Source organism: Phocoena sinus, chromosome 2, assembly GCF_008692025.1.
Source record: "Phocoena sinus isolate mPhoSin1 chromosome 2, mPhoSin1.pri, whole genome shotgun sequence".
Lineage (NCBI taxonomy): Eukaryota > Metazoa > Chordata > Mammalia > Artiodactyla > Phocoenidae > Phocoena > Phocoena sinus.
In genome coordinates this window covers 75,459,790-75,482,302 of record NC_045764.1, presented here as the reverse complement: position 1 = coordinate 75,482,302, position 22,513 = coordinate 75,459,790, and the positions used below count along the sequence as shown (strand labels likewise).

The 22,513-nt window shown below is 41.3% G+C and overlaps 1 protein-coding gene across 4 annotated transcripts in view; it reads left to right on the top strand.

The window, feature by feature from the left end:
* The window catches only part of FAM81A (family with sequence similarity 81 member A), a 125,785-nt gene that overhangs the window by 67,584 nt on the left and 35,688 nt on the right, over window positions 1-22,513 (top strand). For 3 of the 4 annotated variants that reach the window (XM_032622631.1, XM_032622630.1, XM_032622632.1), the window contains 2 exons: window positions 5,155-5,251; window positions 6,782-7,055. In XM_032622631.1, coding sequence (XP_032478522.1) covers window positions 5,232-5,251; window positions 6,782-7,055 — 294 coding nt within the window. In that variant the 5' untranslated portion in view covers window positions 5,155-5,231. The remainder of the gene's footprint in view (window positions 1-5,154; window positions 5,252-6,781; window positions 7,056-22,513) is intronic. The other variant, XM_032622629.1, reaches the window with a different exon arrangement.

Sequence of the window (22,513 nt, the reverse complement as noted above, 5' to 3'; positions counted from 1 at the left end):
AACTATGTTGAGTAAGAGTGGTGAGAGTGGACATCCTTGTCTTGTTTCTGATCTTAGAGGAAATAGTTTCAGTTTTTCACCATTGACAATGATGTTTCCTGTGGGTTTATCATCTGTGGCCTTTGTTATGTTGAGGTAGGTTCCTTCTATGCCCACTTTCTGGAGAGTTTTTATCATAAATGGGTGTTGAATTTTGTCAAAAGTTTTTTCTGCATCTATTGAGATGACCATATGGTTTTTATCCTTCAGTTTGTTAAATGGTGTATCACATTGATTGATTTGCATATATTGAAGGATCCTTGCATCCCTGGGATAAATCCCGCTTGATCATGGTGTATGATCCTTTTAATGTGTTGTTGGATTCTGTTTGCTAGTATTTTGTTGAGGATTTTTGCATCTATATTCATCAGTGATATTGGTCTGTAATTTTACTTTTTTGTAGTACCTTTGTCTGGTTTTGGTATCAGGGTGATTGTGGCCTTGTAGAATGAGTTTGGGAGTGTTCCTTCCTGTGCAGTTTTTGGGAAGAGTTTGAGAAGGATGGGTGTTAGCGCTTCTCTAAATGTTTGATAGAATTCCCCTGTGAAGCTATCTGGTCCTGGACTTCTGTTTGTTGGACGATTTTTTTGTGTGTGTTTTGTTTTGTTTTGTTTTTTGTAGTATGCGGGCCTCTCACTGTTGTGGCCTCTACAGTTGCGGAGTATAGGCTCCAGACGCACAGGCTCAGCGGCCATGGCTCACGGGCCTAGCCGCTCCGTGGCATGTGGGATCTTCCCGGACCAGGGCACGAACACATGTCCCCTGCATCAGCAGGCGGACTGTCAACCACTGCACCACCAGGGAAGCCCTGTTGGACGATTTTTTTTTTTTTTTTTTTTTTTTTTTTTTTTTTTTTTTTTTTTTTTTTTTTTTATGCGTTACGCGGGCCTCTCACTGTTGTGGCCTCTCCCGTTGCGGAGGACAGGCTCCGGACGCGCAGGCTCAGCGGCCATGGCTCACGGGCCCAGCCGCTCCGCGGCATGTGGGATCCTCCCAGACCGGGGCACGAACCCGTGTCCCCTGCATCGGCAGGCGGACCCCCAACCACTGCGCCACCAGGGAAGCCCTGTTGGACGATTTTTAATCACAATTTCAATTTCATTGTTTGTGATTGGTCTGTTTATATTTTCTGTTTCTTCCTGGTTCAGTCTTGGAAGGTTATACCTTTCTACGAATTTGTCCATTTCTTCCAGGTTGTCCATTTTATTGGCATCGAATTGCTTGTAGTAGTCCCTCTTGATGCTTTGTATTTCTGTGGTGTCTGTTGTAACTTCTCCTTTTTCATTTCTAATTTTATTGATTTGAGTCCTCTCCCTCTTTTTCTTGATGAGTCTGACTAAAGGTTTATCAATTTTGTTTATCTTCTCAAAGAACCAGCTTTTAGTCTTATTGATATTTGCTATTGTTTTCTTTGTTTCTATTTCATCTATTTCTGCTCTGATCTTTATGATTTCTTTTCTTCTGCTAACTGTGGGTTTTGTTTGTTCTTCTTTCTCTGGTTCCTTTAGGTGTAAGTTTAGATGTTTTATTTGAGATTTTTCTTGTTTCTTGAGATAGGATTGTGTTGCTACAAACTCCCCTCTTAGAACTGCTTTCGCTGAATCCCATCAGTTTTAGATCGTAGTGTTTTCATTGTCATTTGCCTTTAGGTATTTTTTGATTTCCTCTTTGATTTCTTCAGTGATCTCTTGGCTATTTAGTAACGTATTGTGTAGCCTCCATGTGTTTGTGTTTTTTACATTTTTTCCCTGTAATTTATTTCTAATCTCATTGCATTGTGGTTGGAAAAGATATGATTGATACGATTTCAATCAAATCAAGGAAATCATTAATATGATTTCAGTTTTCTTAAATTTACCAAGGCTTGATTTGTGACCCAAGATGTGATCTGTTCTGGAGAATGTTCTGTGTGCACTTGAGAAGAAAGTGTAATCTGCTGTTTTTGGGTGGAATGTCCTATAAATGTCAATTAAATGTATCTGGTCTATTGTGTCATTTAAAGCTTGTGTTTCCTTATTAATTTTCTGTTTGGATGATCTGTCCATTGGTGCCAGTGTGGTGTTAACGTCCCCCACTGTTATTGTGTTGCTGTCAATTTATTCTTTTATAGCTGTTAGCATTTGCCTTATGTGTTGAGGTGCTCCTATGTTGGGTGCATATGTATTTATAATTGTTATATTTTCTTCTTGGATTGATCCCTTGATCATTATGTAGTGTCCTTCCTTGTTTCTTGTAACATGCTTTATTTTAAAGTCTATTTTATCTGGTATGAGTATTGCTACTCCAGCTTTCTTTTGATTTCCATTTGCATGGAATATCTTTTTCTATCCCTTCACTTTCAGTCTGTATGTGTCCCTAGGTCTGAAGTGGGTCTCTTGTACACAGCATATATATGGTTCTTGTTTTTGTATCGATTAAGCAAGCCTGTGTCTTTTGGTTGGAGCCTTTTATCCATTCACGTTTAAGGTAATTATTGATATGTATGTTCCTATGACCATTTTCTTAATTGTTTTGGGTTGGATTTTATAGGTTCTTTTCTTCTCTTGTCTTTCCCACTTAGAGAAGTTCCTTTAGCATTTGTTGTAGAGCTGGTTTGGTGGTGCTGAATTATCTTAGCTTTTGCTTGTCTGTAAAGCTTTTGATTTCTCCGTCGAATCTGAATGAGATCCTTGCCGGGTAGAGTACTCTTGTTGTAGGTTCTTCCCTTTCATCACTTTAAGTATATCGTGACACTCCCTTCTGGCTTATAGAGTTTCTGCTGAGAAATCAGCTGTTAACCTTATTGGAGTTCCCATGTATGTTATTTGTCATTTTTCCTTTGTTGCTTTTAATAATTTTTCTTTGTCTTTAGTTTTTGTCAATTTGATTACTATGTGTCTTGACATGTTTCTCCTTGGGTTTATCCTGCCTGGGACTCTGTGCTTCCTGGACTTGGGTGGCTGTTTCCTTTCCCATGTTAGGCAAGTTTTCAACTATAATCTCTTCAAATATTTTCTCGTGTCCTTTCTCTCTCTCTTCTCCTTCTGGCACCCCTATAATGTGAATGTTGGTGTCTGCATTTCTTTTCATTATTCTTTCTTATTCTGTTCTGCGGCAGTGAATTCTGTCATTCTGTCTTCCAGGTCACTTATCTGTTTTTCTGCCTCAGTTATTCTGCTGTTGATTCCTTCTACTGTGTTTTTCATTTCAGTTATTGTATTGTTCATCTCTGTTTGTTTGTTCTTTAATTCTTCTTGGTCTTTGTTAAACATTTCTTGCATCTTCTTGATCTTTGCCTCCATTCTTTTTCCGAGGTCCTGGATCATCTTCACTGTCATTATTCTGAATTCTTTTTCTGGAAGGTCGCCTATCTCCACTTCATTTAGCTGTTTTTCTGGGGTTTTATCTTGCTCCTTCATCTGGTACATAGTCCTCTGCCTTTTCATTTTGTCTGTTGTTCTGTGAATGTGGTTTTCTTTCCACAGGCTGCAGGACTGTAGTTCTTGCTTCTGCTGTCTGCCCTCTGGTGGATGAGGCTATCTAAGAGGCCTGTGCAAGCTTCCTGATGGGAGGGACTGGTGGTGGGTAGAGCTGGGTGTTGCTCTGGTGGGCAGAGCTCAGTAAAACTTTAATCCACTTGTCTGCTGATGGGTGGGGCTGAGTTCCCTCCCTGTTGGTTGTTTGGCCTGAGGCGACCCAGCACTGGAGCCTGCAGGCTCTTTGGTGGGGCTAATGGCGGACTCCAGGAGGGCTCATGCCAAGGAGTACTTCCCAGAACTTCTGCTGCCAGTGTCCTTGTCCCCGCGGTGAGCCACAGCCGCCCCCCGCCTCTGCAGGAGACCCTCCAACACTAGCAGGTAGGTCTGGTTCAGTCTCCTGTGGGGTCACTGCTCCTTCCCCCTGGGTCCTGTTGCGCACACTACTTTGTGTGTGACCTTCAAGAGTGGAGTCTGTTTCCCCCTGTCCTGTCAAAGCCCTGCAATCAAATCCCAGTAGCCTTCAAAGTCTGATTGTCTGGTAATTCCTCCTCCTGTTGCTGGACCCCCAGTTTGGGAAGCCCGACGTGGGGCTCAGAACCTTCAATCCAGTTGGTGGACTTCTGCGGTATAAGTGTTCTCCAGTTTGTGAGTCACCCACCCAGCGGTTATGGGATTTGATTTTATTGTGATTGCGCCTCTCCTACTGTCTCACTGCGGCTTCTCCTTTGTCTTTGGATGTGGGGTATCTTTTTTGGTGAGTTCCAGTGTCTTCCTGTTGATGATTGTTCAGCAGTTGGTTGTGATTCCGGTGCTCTTGCAAGAGGGAGTGAGCGCACGTCCTTCTACTCCGCCATCTTGAACCAATCTCCAGTAATGAGAAATTTTTAAAACCATCCGATTTTGTTCAGATTTCTAATGCATTGTGATGATCAACTCTTCCTTATGTATGCCTGATGTAATATGAATGATTATATCTTATAATACAGTTTCAAGGTTTTATTTATTTTTTAATGTCTTTATTGGAGTATAATTGCTTTCACTTTGAAGCTTTTAATGAAGAGTATCATTCTCATTCTCTTAGTGGATAGCCAAGTTCCCCCAAATCAGATCCCATTGATCGTGCATTGTTTTGTTAAGATTCATGTTTAAATAACGCTCTTAATTTGCTACGGAATTTACTAAATTTGCTGAGATCAAATTTCCTAACGTAGTTTCCTGTACATTCCTGTGGAGAAGTACAGGACTGACTAAGCCTATTGAAGAAACTATGTTGTTTCTTTAAAAGTGGTTTCTCAAGCTTGAGATGCAGATCTGGGGTGAGAAAACTTAAGGAAACTCCATTTGACAGTCCTTGTTGATGTATCTAGCAGAATACATCAACAAGATACATTGATACATTGATACATTGATACATTGATACAACAAGATACATTGATACAACAAGATACAACAGAATACATTGATGTTTGATTCTTTTCTCCTTATTTGGAGACATCTTCTGTTTCTATTGTATATAAGATATAAGGTATTAATAATGTAATTGATCAGCATGGCAGCATAACTTTTGATCCCCTCAGTAAATTAATAATAAGCTTTAGAGGTCATTTAAGTTGTAGATATAAACCGTTAAATAATTTAATGCTTATTTTTTCAACAGATGTGAACTATTAAAAAGAAAATGGCCCAACGGAGCACTGTATTTCCTTCTCTTGTCACCGAGGAAAGGTATAATATATGGAAAATATGCATCTAAGGTATACTTTTTCTTTCCACCAATTCCATGAGGGCTGTTAGTGGGTGTGATCATTATAAAAGAAGCCTTGTGGCTGTTACATTATCCAACAATGACTTTTTTCGAGGGCAAGAGTAGTACTGTTGTGTCCCATCTCTGGCTTCTAAGTTGTTGGATACTGTGGACTATTCAGTGACCCTGACAGGTGGAGATTTCACAGTAGCCCTTCAGTACAGTTGCACTTCTGGTCAACAGTGAAATGCACCTCTGGAGGTTTGGGGGCTGATACCCCTGCTCACCCTTTTATTTATTTATTTAAAAAAATTTATTTGTTTGGTTGCACTGGGTCTTAGTTGCGGCAGGTGGGCTCGTTAGTTGAGGCACACGAACTTAGTTGCAGCATGCATGTGGGATTGAGTTCCCTGACCAGGGATTGAACTTGGGCCCCCTGCATTGGGAGCGCAGAGTCTTAACCACTGCACCACCAGGGAAGTCCCCCTGCTAACCCTTTTATTTATTTTTATTTTTTAAAATAAACTTATTTCTTTATTTATTTATGGCTGTGTTGCGTCTTTGTTCTGCTCATGGGCTTTCTCTAGTTGCGGCGAGCGGGGGCTGCTCTTTGTTGCAGCGCATGGGCTTCTCATTGTGGTGGCTTCTCTTGTTGTGGAGCACAGGCTCTAGGCGCGCGAGCTTCAGTAGCTGTGGCACGCAGGCTCAGTAGTTGTGGCTCGTGGGCTTTAGAGCGCAGGCTCAGTAGTTGTGTGGCACAGGCTTGGTTGCTCCATGGCAGGTGGGATCTTCCTGGACCAAGGCTCACACCTGTGTCCCCTGCATTGGCAGGTGGAATCTTAACCACTGTGCCACCAGGAAAGTCCCTGCTAACCCTTTTAAATCAGAAGTGGCGTATCCATAGCCCAGAATTGGCTCATAGAAGTACATTGTTTGGCCTGGATCATCTTAAATACTTTTTTAATGAATTGTTAACATTTTAAGAAATCAGGCGACTTCACATACAAGCCTACATTTCCTGCCTCTTGTTGAAATATCACATGACCTGGAAATATGGATGTGCATTCCCAGATGGTCACTCATGGGTGGAGCAGAATTGTGGCCCCCTTTAGTTGAGGAATGCCCTGTCAGTTCTCCAAAGTCCCCACCATTCCCTAGTGTATTCTCTGTGGTATGCTTCACTCATTTATGTCCCCTGCCTGACCCTTGTAAGCATTTGAGTTTGTAGCCACTGCTTTAGAGGGAGGGAGGAGAAGGGCAGGTCCAGCAATTTTGTTAATAAGCTTTGATCTTTCAGCCTCCTGCTTTGGGAGGTCATGGAGCCCGCTACCAGCACACTTAACTCTCTGGGGACCATTGTTTAAAGTTGCTGCCTGGCTCACCAAGAAAACTCTTTGCGGGTAGAAACCCTACCTCAAATCCCCTTTAGCTTGTAGGGATAGATAATTTGCCTCTCCTTTTCTGGGAAGTCTTGAATCTGGCTTTAAAAATGACTGTTTCCCAATTGACAACCCTAACAATGTGGGGCTCCCTTCCGTAGGCGAGTTAGAACGATGCCCCGACACAGCCAGTCCCTGACCATGGCACCCTACTCATCCGTAAGCCTAGTGGAGCAACTGGAAGACAGGATCCTCTGCCACGAGAAAACCACGGCCGCCCTCGTGGAGCATGCCTTCCGGATCAAAGACGACATCGTCAACAGCTTGCAGAAAATGCAAAACAAAGGGGGAGGCGACCGCTTGGCCAGGCTTTTCTTGGAGGAGCACATCAGAAACATAACTGCCATAGTGAAGCAACTGAATCGGGATATCGAGGTAAGGCGTGTGGAAGTCAGGTGGGCTGCGTTCCTTTCCGCAGACCTGTTCCATGTCTAATGCCTCCCTCCCAAGCAGTACTGTGTTCAGACCAAAGCTGTCTGTCTTGTCTAGTCTTAAGGATTGCCAAGGAAACAGCTTGAACAAATATATTAAATGTATTCCAGTTTTTGATAGCAGTTACTGTCAGTGTTATTTGTGTTTAATCTCAATGTACCTTGCTGATTACTAAATCACTTTTGTTTTGTTCGGCTCTCAAGGGAAAGAGAGGAGAACCAGTCAAATGGTTTCCCTGTAATACCCTTCATGTAGCTGAAGACAGCTATTAAATCAATTACTAGGTCAGCCTTTGCTGCTTCCGATTAAATGTTTCTAGGTCATAGTGATTATATATAATACAGTTTATTACTCAGACAATCTAGGGATGTGAATCGCTTCTTGGACTCCCTTTTATTGCTTTATTTTTCTCTAAAATGAACCCAATAAAAAGCCAATATTGTCTATTTTTAGAGTTTGTAAATATACTGCTTTTTATTGAGCAGTTGCAGGGACCACAGAATTTAATTCAGAAAGCTTAAGATCATTTAGGGCCTGGGCTAACGTCAGTGAATAATGTCAGTATCCTACATGTGTAGTTTGAAAATGTATGAATAAGAGATATATGACTAGATTAAGGAAAATCTTTATTTCACATCATGGAGATTGTTTATTTTATTTTTTATTTTTTTTGGCTGGGCCACGCAGCTTGTGGCATGTTAGTTCCCCATCCAGGGATTGAACCCGCTCCCTCAGCAGTGAAAGCGTGGAGTCCTAACCACTGGACCACCAGGGAATTCCCTGGATATTGTATTTTAGTTATGCTTCCTGAAATCAAGACTCATTTATTTCCAATGTCAGATTTGTGTTTATTTATATTAATAGCTTTATTGAGGTATAACTTAAAAGCCACAAAAATCCACCCATTGTAAGCGTACAGTTTGTGCAACCATCAACACAGTTCAGTTGTAAAACCTTTCAATCACTCTGCAAATTTATATAAGCCTGTTTGCCGATAATCCCTCCTTCCACCCCAGACCCAGGCAACCACTAATCTGCTTTCTGTCTCTGTAAGTAATTTGTCTTTTCTGAACATTTTGTATAAATGGAATCTTACAATCTGAAGTCTTTTGCATCCGGCTTCTTGCACTTAGCATAATCTTTTTGAGGTTCAGCCATGTTCTGGCATGTATCAATATTTCATTTATATTTATGTCCCAGTAGTATCCTATTGTATGGAGATGCAGCATTCCTTTTATCCACTCATTAGTTGATGGACATTTGGGTTGTTTCCAGTTTTTAGCTATTGTGAATAAAGCTGCTGTGAACATGTGTACACGTCTTTGTGTGGAGATATATTTTCATTTCTCTTGGGTAAATTGCTAGGCGTGGACTTGCTGAGTCTTGCAGTAAGCTTGTGTTTAACTTTTTAAAACATAGCCAAACAATTTTCCCAAGTGGCCGTACCATTTTACAATCCTACCAGCAATGTGTGAGGGTTCCAGTTTCTCCACATCCTCACCAACACTTGCTATTATGTCTTTTTGATTATAGTCATTATAGTGGATGTGTAGTGGTATTTCGTTGCACTATTAATTTGCATTTCCCTAATGACTAATGATGTTGAGCACTTTTTCATGTCCTTATCAGTCCTTTGTGTGTCTTCTTTGGTAAAGTGTCTACTCGAGACTTCTGCCCATTTTTAAAAATTATTTTTTTATTGTGTGTAAGATATTTATCACTTTAACCATTTTAAAGTGTGCAGTTCATTGACATTAATTACATTCACAGTGTTGTATGCAACCATCACCACTATCGGTTTTCAAAACTTTTCGATTGTCCCAAACAGAAACTCTGTTCCCACTAAACAGTAATTCTCCATTCCACTCTCACCTCAAGCCCCAGGTGACCTCTGTTCTACTTTCTGTCTCTATGAATTTCCCTATTCTAGGTTTATCACATAAGTGCAATCACACAATATTTGCCCTTTTGTGTCTGGGTCATTTCACTTAGCGTAATGTTTTCAAGATTTATCCATGTTGTAGCATGTGTCAGAATCCATTTTTTTTTAATTTAGTAATTTATTTATTTTTTATAAATTTATTTATTTAGTTTTGGCTGCGTTGGGTCTTCATTGCTGCACGCGGGTTTTCTCTAGTTGCGGCGAGCGGGGGCTACTCTTCGTTGCGGTGTGCGGGCTTCTCATTGCAGTGGCTTCTCTTGTTGCGGAGCACGGGCTCTAGGTGCACGGGCTTCAGTAGTTGTGGCACATGGGCTCAGTAGTTGTGGTTCATGGGCTCTACAGCGCAGGCTCAGTAGTTGTGGCGCACGGGCTTAGTTGCTCCGCGGCATGTGGGCTCTTCCCGGACCAGGGCTCGAACCTGTGTTCCCTGAATTAGCAGGTGGATTCTTAACCACTGTGCCACCAGGGGAGTCCCAGAGTCCATTTTTATATTAGGTTATTTGTCTTGTTATTGAGTTGTAAATTTTCTTTATATAGTCTAAATACAGGTCCCTTATCAGATATGTGATTTGCAAAATATTTTCTCCCATTCTTTGGCTTGTATTTTCATTCTTCCAATGGTGTCTTTTGAAGCACAAATTTTACAAATTTTAATGAAGTCCAGCTTATCAGGTTCTTTTATGGTTTCTATTTTTGGTGTTATGTCTTAAGAACTGTTTGCTTAACCCAAGGTCACAAGGCTTTTCTGCTCTGTTTACTTAAAAAGTTAATTTTAGTTTTTGCCTTTAGGTTTATGATCCATTTTGAGTTATTTTTCATGTATGAAGTGAGATTAAAGATCTAAGTTAGATTTTCCTTGAATATCATATGAAAAAAATTTATCATTTTCCCATTTGTCCCTTTGTTAAAAAAGAATGGATCATAAAATTTAAGGATTAATTTCTAAATTCCTTTGATCTTTATGGCTTTCCTATGGTAATACCACATTGCCTTAATTTCTAGCTTTAGAGAAATCATGATTTCATATCATTTTGAAATCATGTAGTGTAAGTCCTCCAACTTTGCTCTTTTTTTCAACATTGTTTCAGCTCTCCTAGGTCCTTTGCATTTTCATATAGATTTTAGGATTAGGTCGTCAGTTTCTATAAAAAGCCTGCTGAGATTTTGACAGAGACTGCTTTGAATGAGATCAATTTGGGGAGAATTTCTATCTTAATATTGAGTCTTTGATTGTTTCAAAGAATCAATTCTTGGTTTTATTATCTTTTCCTATTTGCTTTTTTGTTTTATATTTCATTGCTTTCAATTCTATATTGTTTCCTTTTTCTCTGCTTGCTTTAGTTTGTTTTTCTTTTTCTGGTTTCTTAACGTGGAAACTTAGGGAATTGGTTTGAGATCTTTCTTCTTTTCTGATAGTGGTGTTTAAAGCCATAATGTGTCCTCTAAGCACTGCTTTGGCTGCTTCCATGAGTTTTGGTATGTTGTGTTTTTGTTTTCATTCAGTTCAAAATATTAAAGTTTCCCTTGTGGTTTCTTTTTTTGGTGCATGTGTTACTTAGAAGTGTGTTATTTAATTTCCAGATGTTTGGGGTTTCCCCAAACTTATTTCTGTTGTGAATCTCTAATTTAATTTCACGTGGGCAGAGAACATACTTTGTATATTTTTAATCTCTTTAAATTTATCGAGACTCTTCTTCAGTGATTGAAATATCCAGTTTTTATTGTTGAATTGTCTATTGCTCCTTTCAGTTCTGTCAGTTTCACTTCATGTATTTTGGGGCTTTGTTGTTACGTGTGTATACATTTATAATGTGTATATTTTCCTGAGGTAGTGATTCTTCTGTCATTATAAGATGTGTCTCTTTATCTCTAGTAATATTTCTTGTCTTAAAGTCTATTTTGTCTGATATTAATATAGCTATTCTGGCTCTTTTGTGGCTGCTGTTTGCATAGTTGATTTCCTTTTTTGATGATTCTCACTCAGCTTATACCTAAGTGAGGTCCTAGTGTACCACATGATTAACAATTTTCACTGTCCTTTCAGATTACCGCATACACTTTACTAAGGACAGAGATTTACTCAGATTTGTACTCTAATTGAAGTACATTTGTCTTCAGGGTTCTAAAATTTCTGGTCTATCCTTCTTTTGATGTTTAAAGAAAAGGACCATATGTTTGTTATAAGGGGATGTCATGGATCTTTGTTGCTTTGGTGACTGATGGCATCTATTCCAATTTCTTTGGGTCATAGCAATTTTATTTCCCTTTGGAGCTTGAAATCTGTGAAGAGTGTTCCAATGAGAGGAGTGCCATCCCTGCAGCTGTACCTGTAGGATGCTGGGCAGTGGTTCCTGCTGCCTGGACCCTAGGAAATTTCTTTTCTCTCTTTTTTTTTTTTTTTTTTTTTGATGTGGACCAATTTCAAAGTCTTTATTGAATTTGTTACGATATTTTATGTTTTGCTTTTTTTTGGCCATGAGGCATGTGGGATCTTAGCTCTCCAACCAGGGATCAAACCCATACCCGCTGCATTGGAAGGCAAAGTCTTAACTACTGGACTGCCAGGGAAGTCCCAGAACTACCTTTCGTGTCTTTTTCTCAGTCTGGATCCCCAGCTACCCTGTTGATTGTGTGAACTTCTCCCCTATATCCTTCCAATAAATTCCAGATTTTCCCATTAAGTTAGCCGGAGTCAGGTTCAATTGCCGGCAGCCAAAGAACTCTAATGGTATCCAGGGGGCATAGAACTCTTAAGAGATTGCTGTAGATAATTTACTTGTTTTTGGAAGGTGGTGTCTATATTTGGAATGATCTTTCCAGTTTTATATTTGAGTGCTAAAGCAATTTTATCCCAGAGGCTGAATAACTTGGCAACCCCAAGTTGACACCTTCACAAAATTAAAAAACCCCAACTTAAACATTTCAGTTTTGAAAAGAGAGATGTATTAGGGGGCTGATAGCCCTGCTGCACTCAAATCTAGAGAGGGTGATAGATAAAATCAAAGTGATTGGGGATAAATAATGATTCTCAGATTCCTGTTCCCTCCACCAGTGGCAAGAAATGTGTCACAAAAAAATGCAAACACCCCTATGTTTCATGTTAGAAGGTAGTGTGACCTCCCCATTTCTCTATGGGTACTCTGCTGGGTTCTCTTTGTTTATGTGGGTGGTGGACAGACCAGAGACTGGAGACAGTCTATTCCACATTACTGTCCTCAGGTCAAAGCAGAGAGTGTAACTCTACCCTTAGAAAGCTCTGGACTGAATTTTTTCTGTCCCCGTAAGACGGGATAGTGCTTTAGCTGCAGCTGTGGGATCTGGGGAATAACTTTCCCTTTGTACTAATCCAATCATCAGAACCATTTAAAATATATAATTTACAACCTCAGCTGAGCCCTCAGAGCTGTTGAAAAGTTCCTTCATTCTAGGAAGCCCTCGCTACCAGTTCCCTCCCTGGCCCCAGTTCTTTTTCCCTTAATGTATCCTGGGCACCCAGCACTTGATGCTGTTACCGTAGTATTTACTGAATAGGACTGACATTGTTTCTTTGCAAGTCTGTATCCCCTGATAGAATGGGAGCCCTTCAAAAAAGAAAAGGGTGGGATAGGGAGGGTGGGAGGGAGACGCAAGAGGGAGGGGATATGGGGATATAGGTATACGTATAAGCTGATACACTTTGTTATACAGCAGAAACTAACACAACATTGTAAAGCAATTATACTCTAATAAAGATGTTTAAAAAAAAAAGAAAGGAGCTTTGTCTTACTCATCTTCACATTGTCCAGCACAATGTTTAGAGCAAAATGCCATGAATGCTTGTTAAGTGAATAAATGCCTATTTCAGACTGAAGCCCATTGCAGATCTTATGGTAGCAAAAAGAACTAGAAGAGACTCTGAGGTCATTTGTGCAAACTGCATCCTTTTCAGATGAGGTATCCTAGGCCCAGGGAAGTGAAGAGACTTCTCTGAGATCTCAAGGCCAGTAAGTGGCAGTGCTGAGACGAAACCCAGACTGTTAAACTCCAAAGATAAGCTCCTTTCACTTTTCTACTTTGCCTCTTGGAAGCTCCTCTAGAACCCCGATCTTAGGTAACCAACTCTCAAATGTGACAGGCAGTGCTATTCAGTCATTCTTTGCTTTCTGAGTATTTCTACTCCCTCAGGAAGAATTTCTTCATGAAACTAGGTAATTAAAGCTTTAGTTCTCACTGAGTTCTCCCCTGCCCCCTCATTCCTTTGGTGTGAGTTCATTGAACTGCTTAGATAATTACAGTTAATAGCAAACATACCTAGGAATCCAAAGTCATTAGTCATTTAGGCTTTTGCTAATTATTTTTCTTTAAGATGTGTTTTTAACACGATTTTTCTGTAATGTGTATTTAAGACGATTTTTAAATAATTTAAAATGCAGTGAGTTTTTCCATCTGAAACACATTTTATGTCATGATTATTCTTCCCTTAACCAGACAGCACTCTTGCATTTACATATATTTTTGGAGTGTGCAGTTTGCAAATGAGTAGATGATTTCCGTTGTAGAGAGGGAAGTCTGAGTAAAATCTAATTCTGGAAAAAAATTTACTTTGCATATATGAGCATTTACTTTTTTGTAACTGGTAATAATTATATATCATTATAAAGTAACAGAAGAAAGTTTGGAAATTTAATAGACTTTTTTATGAAACACTAATTACATAGTTTTATATGTATTGTGAGCCTAAGCATGTTTACCCAAACATAACCAAAATGAGGATGCTTAATGAGACATCAGAATTGTCACATTGTAGCCAAACTGTTAAAATGAAATCATGGTGTAGATTAAAAGTACTAAAAGGAAGTCTTTATATATAAGCAATATAAAATTAGGAGGGTGGATGTTATGCAAAGGCAATATGCATATTTAAAGCAAAGAGATGTGAAGATACTCAAATTGTATTTAAATGATATGAAAGGTGTATTTTTTGTCTATAGATTCTTAATGAATTTCTTCTGTAAATTGCCTGGTTTTTAGGTTATTTTCATGACTGGTTTACACTGGTTTTTCAGTTCACTCAGTAAAATTTTACTGGGTGTTTGTTTTGTAAAAATCTGTCCCTGCAGGTGATTTTGTATTATAAAACTAAAGCTGAGACCATTCTTGACATGTACAGCTCAGTCGAGGCTCCTGATAGAGCTAGTCGAATTGAGATACGTTAATACTATATCTTGGTAAATTTGCCTCAGTAAGTCTTTACGGTTATCACGTGGCTCTGTACACGGTTATATACAGGAAGACAAGTAAAATACATTGTCAAACCACTAGCCTATGTGATCCTCAAGAACTAGAGCTGAGTCTTAATTTTTCCATTTTTAGCATCTACACAGTACAGTGTCTAGCACATTGTAGGAGCTCAAGAAGTCTTTCATAATCAAAGGCTCTGGGGTCCTTGGTTCTTCGAGAATCCTGTAGTTATTGCCCGTATTCTGTCAGCAGATTCCAGTGTCAAAACAGATGACTCTGTGGGCTAGTGTCTAGTAGGTGCTTGATAAATGTTGAATGAAAGAATCTATTGTTTTAATACATCCCGACTCATTGTCTCCATTGGCAGTTTGCCTTGCTATGTGGAGTATGTTATCAATTATTTATTCCTCAGAAACTTTCCACAAATTATCATTATCATTATAAATTCAAAAGAGGTAATGTAGTCAACTATGAATTATACACGTCTGGATTATCCATACTGCCTTTGATTTAAGCTCATATCAGCCCCTGGGAGCCGAATCCTGGTAAGCAGTCCATGGCTCTTTTGTGGGGTAAGCTTTCCCTTTCGTGCCAGTTTGATGGCTTAGGGAAGTGGTTGGGACCCCCATGTCCCCTTGGGGCTTTCAGCCTGTCTTTGGCCAGGGTCTGCTACCCAGCTGATTAGAATCTGCAGACCTACTCTTGGTTTCCATGTGCTCAAGCTTCATGATGTCCGGCTGGCTTGGGGTGTTGGCTTTGTCTTAGGTGGGAAATGGGAAAAATGTATCAAACCCTCATCTAATTGACTAGATTACACATAATTTTCTAGCTTAATAATTTGCAAATGGGCTGTTGAAGAGTTTGCTGAACTCAAGTGATATGTGCAGAGTCGGGCCTTATTGGCAAGTCACAGCAGAGGTGTGGACCATAATGTTAACGTATAGTTGGACGGACAGACGGGAACTTGGTTCAGTGTGAATCTAGCACTGTCAACGAGGAGAGAATCTTAGCTATTGGACCTCATATAGTTACCTAAAAAAGGAATTTCAGCCTGCAGCTACATGATCTTGTCCCATTGGAACAGGTATATTAGCAGAGGGACTTTGATGATTATCGTGTGTATTAGTCCGAGACCGCCAAAGAAATATAACCAATAAATAGGATATATTTACTATAAGGTATTGGCTCACATGATTATGGAGACTGAGGAGTTCCACCATCTGCCATCTGCCATCTGGAGAACAGGAAAGCCGGTGGTGTAATTCCAAGGCCTGAGAGCCAGAGAAGCAATAGTGTAGATTCCACTCCAGGTCTGAAGACCCGAGACCCAGGAGCGCTGAGGGCTGGAGAACATCAGTGTCCCAGCTTAGTCAGGCAGAAAGCGAATTCCACCTTCCTTCCCCCTTTTTTTTTTTTTCTATTATGACACTCAGTGTATTGGATGATGCCTCCTCACATTGGGGAGGGCCTTCTGCTTTTACTAAGTTCACCGATTCAAATGCTAATCTCTTCTGGAAACACCCTCACAGACACACCCAGGAATAATGTTTATCCAGCTGTCTGGGGATCCCATGGCCCAGTTAAGCTGACATATCATTAACTATGGATAATGATCCAATTTTTTTTTTTTTTTTCTTTTAACTCTACCTGCTAGACTTGGCTTGTCATGTGGCTTGACTCTAGGGGGAGAAGGTAGTGAATGGAGTTTGAATATTTGTTGAGTTCTGAATATTTGATAGAAGTTTTTCCAAAGTAAATTAACAAGTTGGTGTTTAAGTGTCTGCCCTGTCTCTAATACATTTCAGCTTCTCTGACTCCATCTTTGAGGGCCTGAGCAGCTCCAGCCACCAGCTAGATAAGAGTCTCTGAGCCTTCAGTGTAGATGATCAAATCCTGGAACATGGAGCTAAAATAATTGACAAATTACTCAGCTGCCTGCTGGGAGCCAGGCCTTATTTAGAGGCACTGGGGCTAAAGTAGCGACCCAGGCATGCAAGGCCCCTCTTTCAGGCCTGCTGTACATTCTGCGGGGCTTATAGGAGTAAACCCTAAGTAGCCGAGGTAATTTCACCCTAAGTCCAGGGCTCTGATGAGATAGTATGATGGAGAGTGATTGTGGGGCTATTTTAGGAAGGGTGATGGGGGTCTAAGGTGACATGTGAACTGAGACTGGGGTGACAGAAGGACCAGCCAAGCCGAGGTGGTGGTGTTGGGGCAGGAGACACACAGAGAAGAGAACATACCAGAGAAAAGGCTCGGCAGCTTCCAAGGCCATAAGGCGGAAGAAGCTTGGCATGTTGGAGGAGCAGAAAGAGGACCAATGGAACTGTAGTGTCATTGGTGGTGGTGGTGGGGTGATGGGAAGCCATTATTTAATTTTAAGCAAAAGAATTTAGAGAATTCATTCATATGCTTGGTGCTGCGGATACACTAGTGAATAAAACAGATTAAAAACCCTTGCCCTCGTGTTGCTTATGGACTGATTTGTGTTTCAGAAAGATCACTCTGGCTGCTGCCTGGAGAAGGGAATGTAGGGAAGCAAGAACAGAGGCAGGGAGACAGGCTGGGGGTGTCCAGAACGGCTTGGATTAGGGAGTCAGGGTGGAGATGGGGAGAGGTGGATGGATTCAGGATCTGTCTTGGAGGTCAAGCTGATAGGACTTCCTGCTTGTTGGCGTTAGAGAGACTTCTGTTTAGGACTTGGCAAGTGTTAGGGACCCCTTGAATATCCAGGTGGAAATGCCAAGAAGGCAGTTGATATATGAGGCTGGAACTCTGGTGCGTTTGAAGTGCTAGTGTGAAGATTAAAAATCTGTGTAAGAAGATGCTGTCTTATAAGGCCCCCTGTCCTACTGTAATTGGGCCCTTCTCCATGTGATATTGGAGTCACACTTTCATTTTCAAATCCTCACAAATCCAGGAAGAGTTGAAGAAGGAGAAGCATGGAGGGCTGTTTCTTCTTGGTCATCCCTAGGCACCCCTAGCCTGTCTGGGTGGTGAGGTCCCTGGGTGTGGGTCCTCATCACCTTTGCATAAATGGCATGATAGAATGCTATGAGGCTCACACAGTGGTGCCATTTCCTACTGCCTCTGGGAAGGAATCTTCCTTAAAGATAGGCCCTATATTAGAAAAAATAAATGAAGACCCGGGACATCACTTTTTCAAGGGGGCCGGCCTCTTCTCTCTGCTCATGTGGGTTTAGGCCACGCACTTTCCACCCTGTAGTCTCAACTGCTGCAGCTGAGCTTCCTGAAGGCAGGCCTGGTGCACAGCACATAGTAGGCCTACAGAAAAGAGTTTCTTGAATTGAATTGGCAATAATGGAGAGTTGATGATATACTTTGGGTTGTAACCTTTTTAAAGTAAACATATCATGATGATTAATCGTCCCAAAATGACAAATTAGGAAATGTTTCTGGCTTTACAGAGGGATTGTATTTCTAAGGCTTCATCATAGAATTCCTTTAAATAGTAACCACTCTGATCTCTCTGTGCTATATGTATATGTATAGCTGATTCACTTTGTTATAAAGCAGAAATTAACACACAATTGTAAAGCAATTGTACTCCAATAAAGATGTTAAAAAATAAGTAAATAAAATAAAGTGACATCCTTCAGATTAAAAAAAAAATAGTAACCTCTCTAATGCCTTCTCTTTTCACATAACTTTTCAGTAATGTGAATATTGTGTTAAGTTCAGACACAATTCTTTTCTGTATTACTCAAAGAAAGCACTTCTAATTTAATATCTTATTCATCTCCATAAGAATTCTGAAAGATAAATGGGCTTTTCTTATTTCTAAGCAGTAAAACACACATACATATGCATACTTTTTTTTCTGGCTTTAAAAGTAGTGTAAGCCCATTGTGGAAAATACAAAAAAGAGGAATCAACCGTAATCTAACCCTAGAGATAAGCAAGTCATTAATATTCTAGTATGATTTTTTATGTACCTTATACAGAGCTGGAATCACACTGTGTATTTATTTTGCACCCTTTCTTTTTGCTTACTATTAAATTGTACATATTTTCTCTTGTTTATAAAAGCTCGCCATGAACCTCTTACTGGTGCGTAATAATGTACCATGCAGATACCTTGTAAAATACTTGGTATATGCATCACACTGTGAAGGCATCTTTGTGCATTCATTTTTGTCATTCATCTTATTATTTGCTTTATGATTAATTTCAAGAACTAGAGTTACAGGGTCAAAGGTTATAAACATTATGAATATATTTTGAAGGATCATACTCTGGAAAAGTTGTATTGTGAAGGGCCAACTGTGCATTTTCAATTTTTGATATGCATTTTAATATTATAAATTTAAAGTGTTTCCTTCTTTAATACATGGAAATGGTATGATTTTAAAAGTTTTTTTGTCTAAATTTTTTTTTAATTAATTAATTTTATTTATTTATTTTTGGCTGTGTTGGGTCTTCATTACTGCGTGCAGGCTTTCTCTAGTTGCGGCGAGCGGGGGCTACTCTTCATTGTGATGCGCAGGCTTCTCATTGCGGTGGCTTCTCGTCGCGGAGCACAGGCTCTAGGCGTGCGGGCTTCAGTAGTTGTGGCACACGGGCTCAGTAGTTGTGGCTTGCGGGCTCTAGAGTGCAGGCTCATTAGTTGTGCACGGGCTTAGTTGCTCCGTGGCATGTGGGATCTTCCCGGACCAGGCCTCGAACCCGTGTCTCCTGTGTTGGCGGGCGGGTTCTTAACCACTGCGCCGCCAGCAAGGACTAAAAGTTTTAATAATAGACTTTATTTGTTTAGAGCCTCTTTAGGTTCACAGCAAAACTGAGCAGAAAGAGCAGGGTTCCCATATACATACTCCCAGTCCCCACAAAGGTACAGCCTTCCCCACTATCCTTATCTGCGGCACAGTGGTGCATTATAATGGTATGGTTTTTATTTCCTGTTTCTTTGCTTGTAGAAAGGTTGAACTTTTTTTAAAATTTTATCTTTTTTCAATGGTTATTTTCCACTTATCGTTTTATTTTTTTAATTTATGTATTTTTTGATGTGGACCTTTTTTTTTTTTTTGCGGTACGCGGGCCTCTCACTATTGTGGCCTTTCCCGTTGCGGAGCATAGGCTCCGGACGCACAGGCTTAGCGGCCATGGCTCACAGGCCTAGCCGCTCTGCGGCATGTGGGATCTTCCCAGACTGGGGCACGAGCCCGTGTCCCCTGCATCGGCAGGCGGACTCTCAACCACTGTGCCACCAGGGAAGCCCCTGATGTGGACCATTTTTAAAGTCTTTATTGAATTTGTTACAATATTGCTTCTGTTTTTTTTTTTTTTTTTTTTTTTTATTGCGGTATGCGGGCCTCTCACTGCTGCGGCCTCTCCCGCTGTGGAGCACAGGCTCCGGACGCGCAGGCTCAGCGGCCATGGCACACGGGCCCAGCCACTCCGCGGCATGTGGGATCCTCCCGGACCGGGACACGAACCCGTGTCCCCCGCGTCGGCAGGCGGACTCCCAACCACTGCGCCACCAGGGAAGCCCTGCTTCTGTTTTTAATGTCTTTTTTTTTTTTTTGTCTGCACTGGGTCTTTGTTGCTGCGTGCAGGCTTTCTCTAGTTGCGGTGAGCGGCGCTACTCTTCGTTGCAGTACACAGGCTTCTCATTGTGGTGGCTTCTTTTGTTGCGGAGCACAGGCTCTAGGCACACGGGCTTCAATACTTGTGGCTCAAGGGTTCTAGAGCGCAGGCTCAGTAGTTGTGGCGCACGGGCTTAGTTGCTCTGCGGCATGTGGGATCTTCCCGGGCCAGGGCTCGAACCTGTGTCCCCTGCATTGGCAGGCGGGTTCTTAACCACTGCGCCACCAGGGAAGTCCTATTGCTTCTGTTTTATGTTTTGGTTTTTTGGCCATGAGGCATGTGGGATATTAGCCAAACCTGACCAGGTGATCGAACCCACAACCCCTGCATTAGAAGGCGAAGTCTTAACCACTGAACCACCAGGGAATTCCCAGAAAGGTTGAACCTTTTAAAAAATGTGTTGTTTAATTATTTTTAGCACCTGTTTGGTGAATTGCTCTTCATGGTCTTTGCTTAGTGATTTTTTTGACTGAGAAACAACTCGGATGAAATGATTGGTTGGAGCCTTTGTCATTTCTCCAGTGTCTAATGCAGTGTTTCTCCAGGAGTGGTCTGCGGACCATGACCATCTGCATTTCTGGGCCCATTCCCTCGCTTTGATTCCCTGGGAGTAGGGCCCAGGAACCTGTGTGTTTAACAAGCCACTTGGGGATCCTTACACACCCCAAAGGTGGTTGAGAACCCATGGTCTTGAGCCTTATTATAAACAAAGATTTGAAGCATTATGTACAAAAAAATAAGTATTACTTTCTATTAACTGACAAATAAGCGTTATTTCCTATTAAAAGAGAAAGAGCTCCCCTTTGCCTTCTCATCAGTGGGAGTGTCAGAACCAGATTAGTCAGATCTCAAGTTTTCTTGCAAGAGTGTGTTCCAATGACTAACGTTTTATCACTCACAGGTGATTGTAACTGGTTTGCATTCTTCTATTCTGTTGAGCAGGTTCATTCAGAAAACGCTGGAAACTACAGCAAATAACAGATAGGTCTAGCAGTTCCAAATTCCTTCCAGTGAAATTTTTTTACTGTCACTGTCAGTATCACTCCGTCAATGGTGACTCCAGCCAGGTTTCCAGTAAGGAAAACACAGAATCCTCACATTCCTCATTTCTGCTTTTTACAAGGAAGTTTGAAAATCCTAAAAAACTGTATATAAGTGTACTATTCTGCATATATGTTATACTTAAAAAATAGTTGATAGTGGAACTTCCCTGGCCATCCAGTGGTTAAGACTCCATGCTTCCACTGTAGGGGGCACGGGTTTGATCCCTGGTTGGGGAACTAAGGTCCTGCATGCTGCACAGCATGGCCGATAAATAAATAAATAAAAATTAAAAGTATAGTTGATAGAAGGGAGCACAAAAACGATTTATGCAAGCATAAATCTATCGTCTAATAGGGCTTCCCCATTCAATTGCAAATTGGACTGCAAATTGACAGTATACCGGAAATCATCTAACTTCTAGAAATGGTAACAAGTAACTACACGTGAATGTATCTTTAAACCTCTAGATTGGTGCAGGAGGTGATAGGAAGGTAGTGGCTTAGTGTGCCTTCTTCCCTATTCCCAGTTCCAGTGCCAGCTTCCTGAACAGCTGGGATGGGCAGGCAGGAAGGCCTGGTGGAGCCAGCAGAGACCTGGCTGGGGAGAGCCTGGGAGACAGGTCCTTGACGCCATGGTTTAGGAGTAGGAGAGAGAAGGCCGGTCTCACTGGCCTTGTTCACCATGTGTCTGAGCTGGTCTCCTGTCCTTAACGAGGTGGAGGCAGGCGAGGAGGGGCTGTAGAGATGGGCTGTGTCCCCGTTGGCTCCAGGCTGGGAGGGCTGCAGAGAGAAGGACACAGAGATGCTTCCTCCCGGCACCTCACCTGGACCCTGGCTCTGTGCTCTCATCAGCTGCACCTCCAGCTCATAAGCTCCTTCCATTACACCTAGGACTACCTACTTAATCTCACTCCAATGAGTGGAGAACAAAAAGAAACATCACACTTAAGTGGGCCCAGCAGCCAGAGGGAGGAAGAATAAGCATAGCCCTTAGAACAGACCCAAATGAAATAGGAAACAGGTGGCCCTTGCATGAAAAATAATTAGGGTATGTTATGGCCTGAATGTTTGTGTCCCCTCCCCCAAATTCATGTTTGAAGCTCTGACCCCCAATGTGATGGTATTTAGCGGTGGGGCCTTTGGGTGGTGACTAGGTTTAGGATGAGGTCATGGGGGTGGGCCCTTATGATGGGATTAGTGCTCTTATAAGAAGAGAAAGAGAGACCAGAGCTTCCTCTTTCTGGCACGTGAGGACATGGTGAGAAGGCAACAGTCTGCAAGCTAGGAAGAGAGCCCTCATAGGACACGACCATGCTGGCACCTGGATCTTAGAGTTCCTAGCCTTCAGAACTGCAAGAAAGAAACGTTTTTTGTTTATGAGTCACTCAGTCTGTGGTGTTTTGTTACAATAGCTCCAACTGAGTAATAAGACAGAGTGCTTAAGGAGATCCAGGTACAACGTAAAATTTCTTCCTTGAACTTAAATTTTTAAAAGTCAGTAGATGATCTAGAGGCAAGGACGGTTACTTTTATGAATTGAATTAGTTACCCACAAGACAAAGTAGAAGAAGTGCTGAAACATCAGTGCCAGA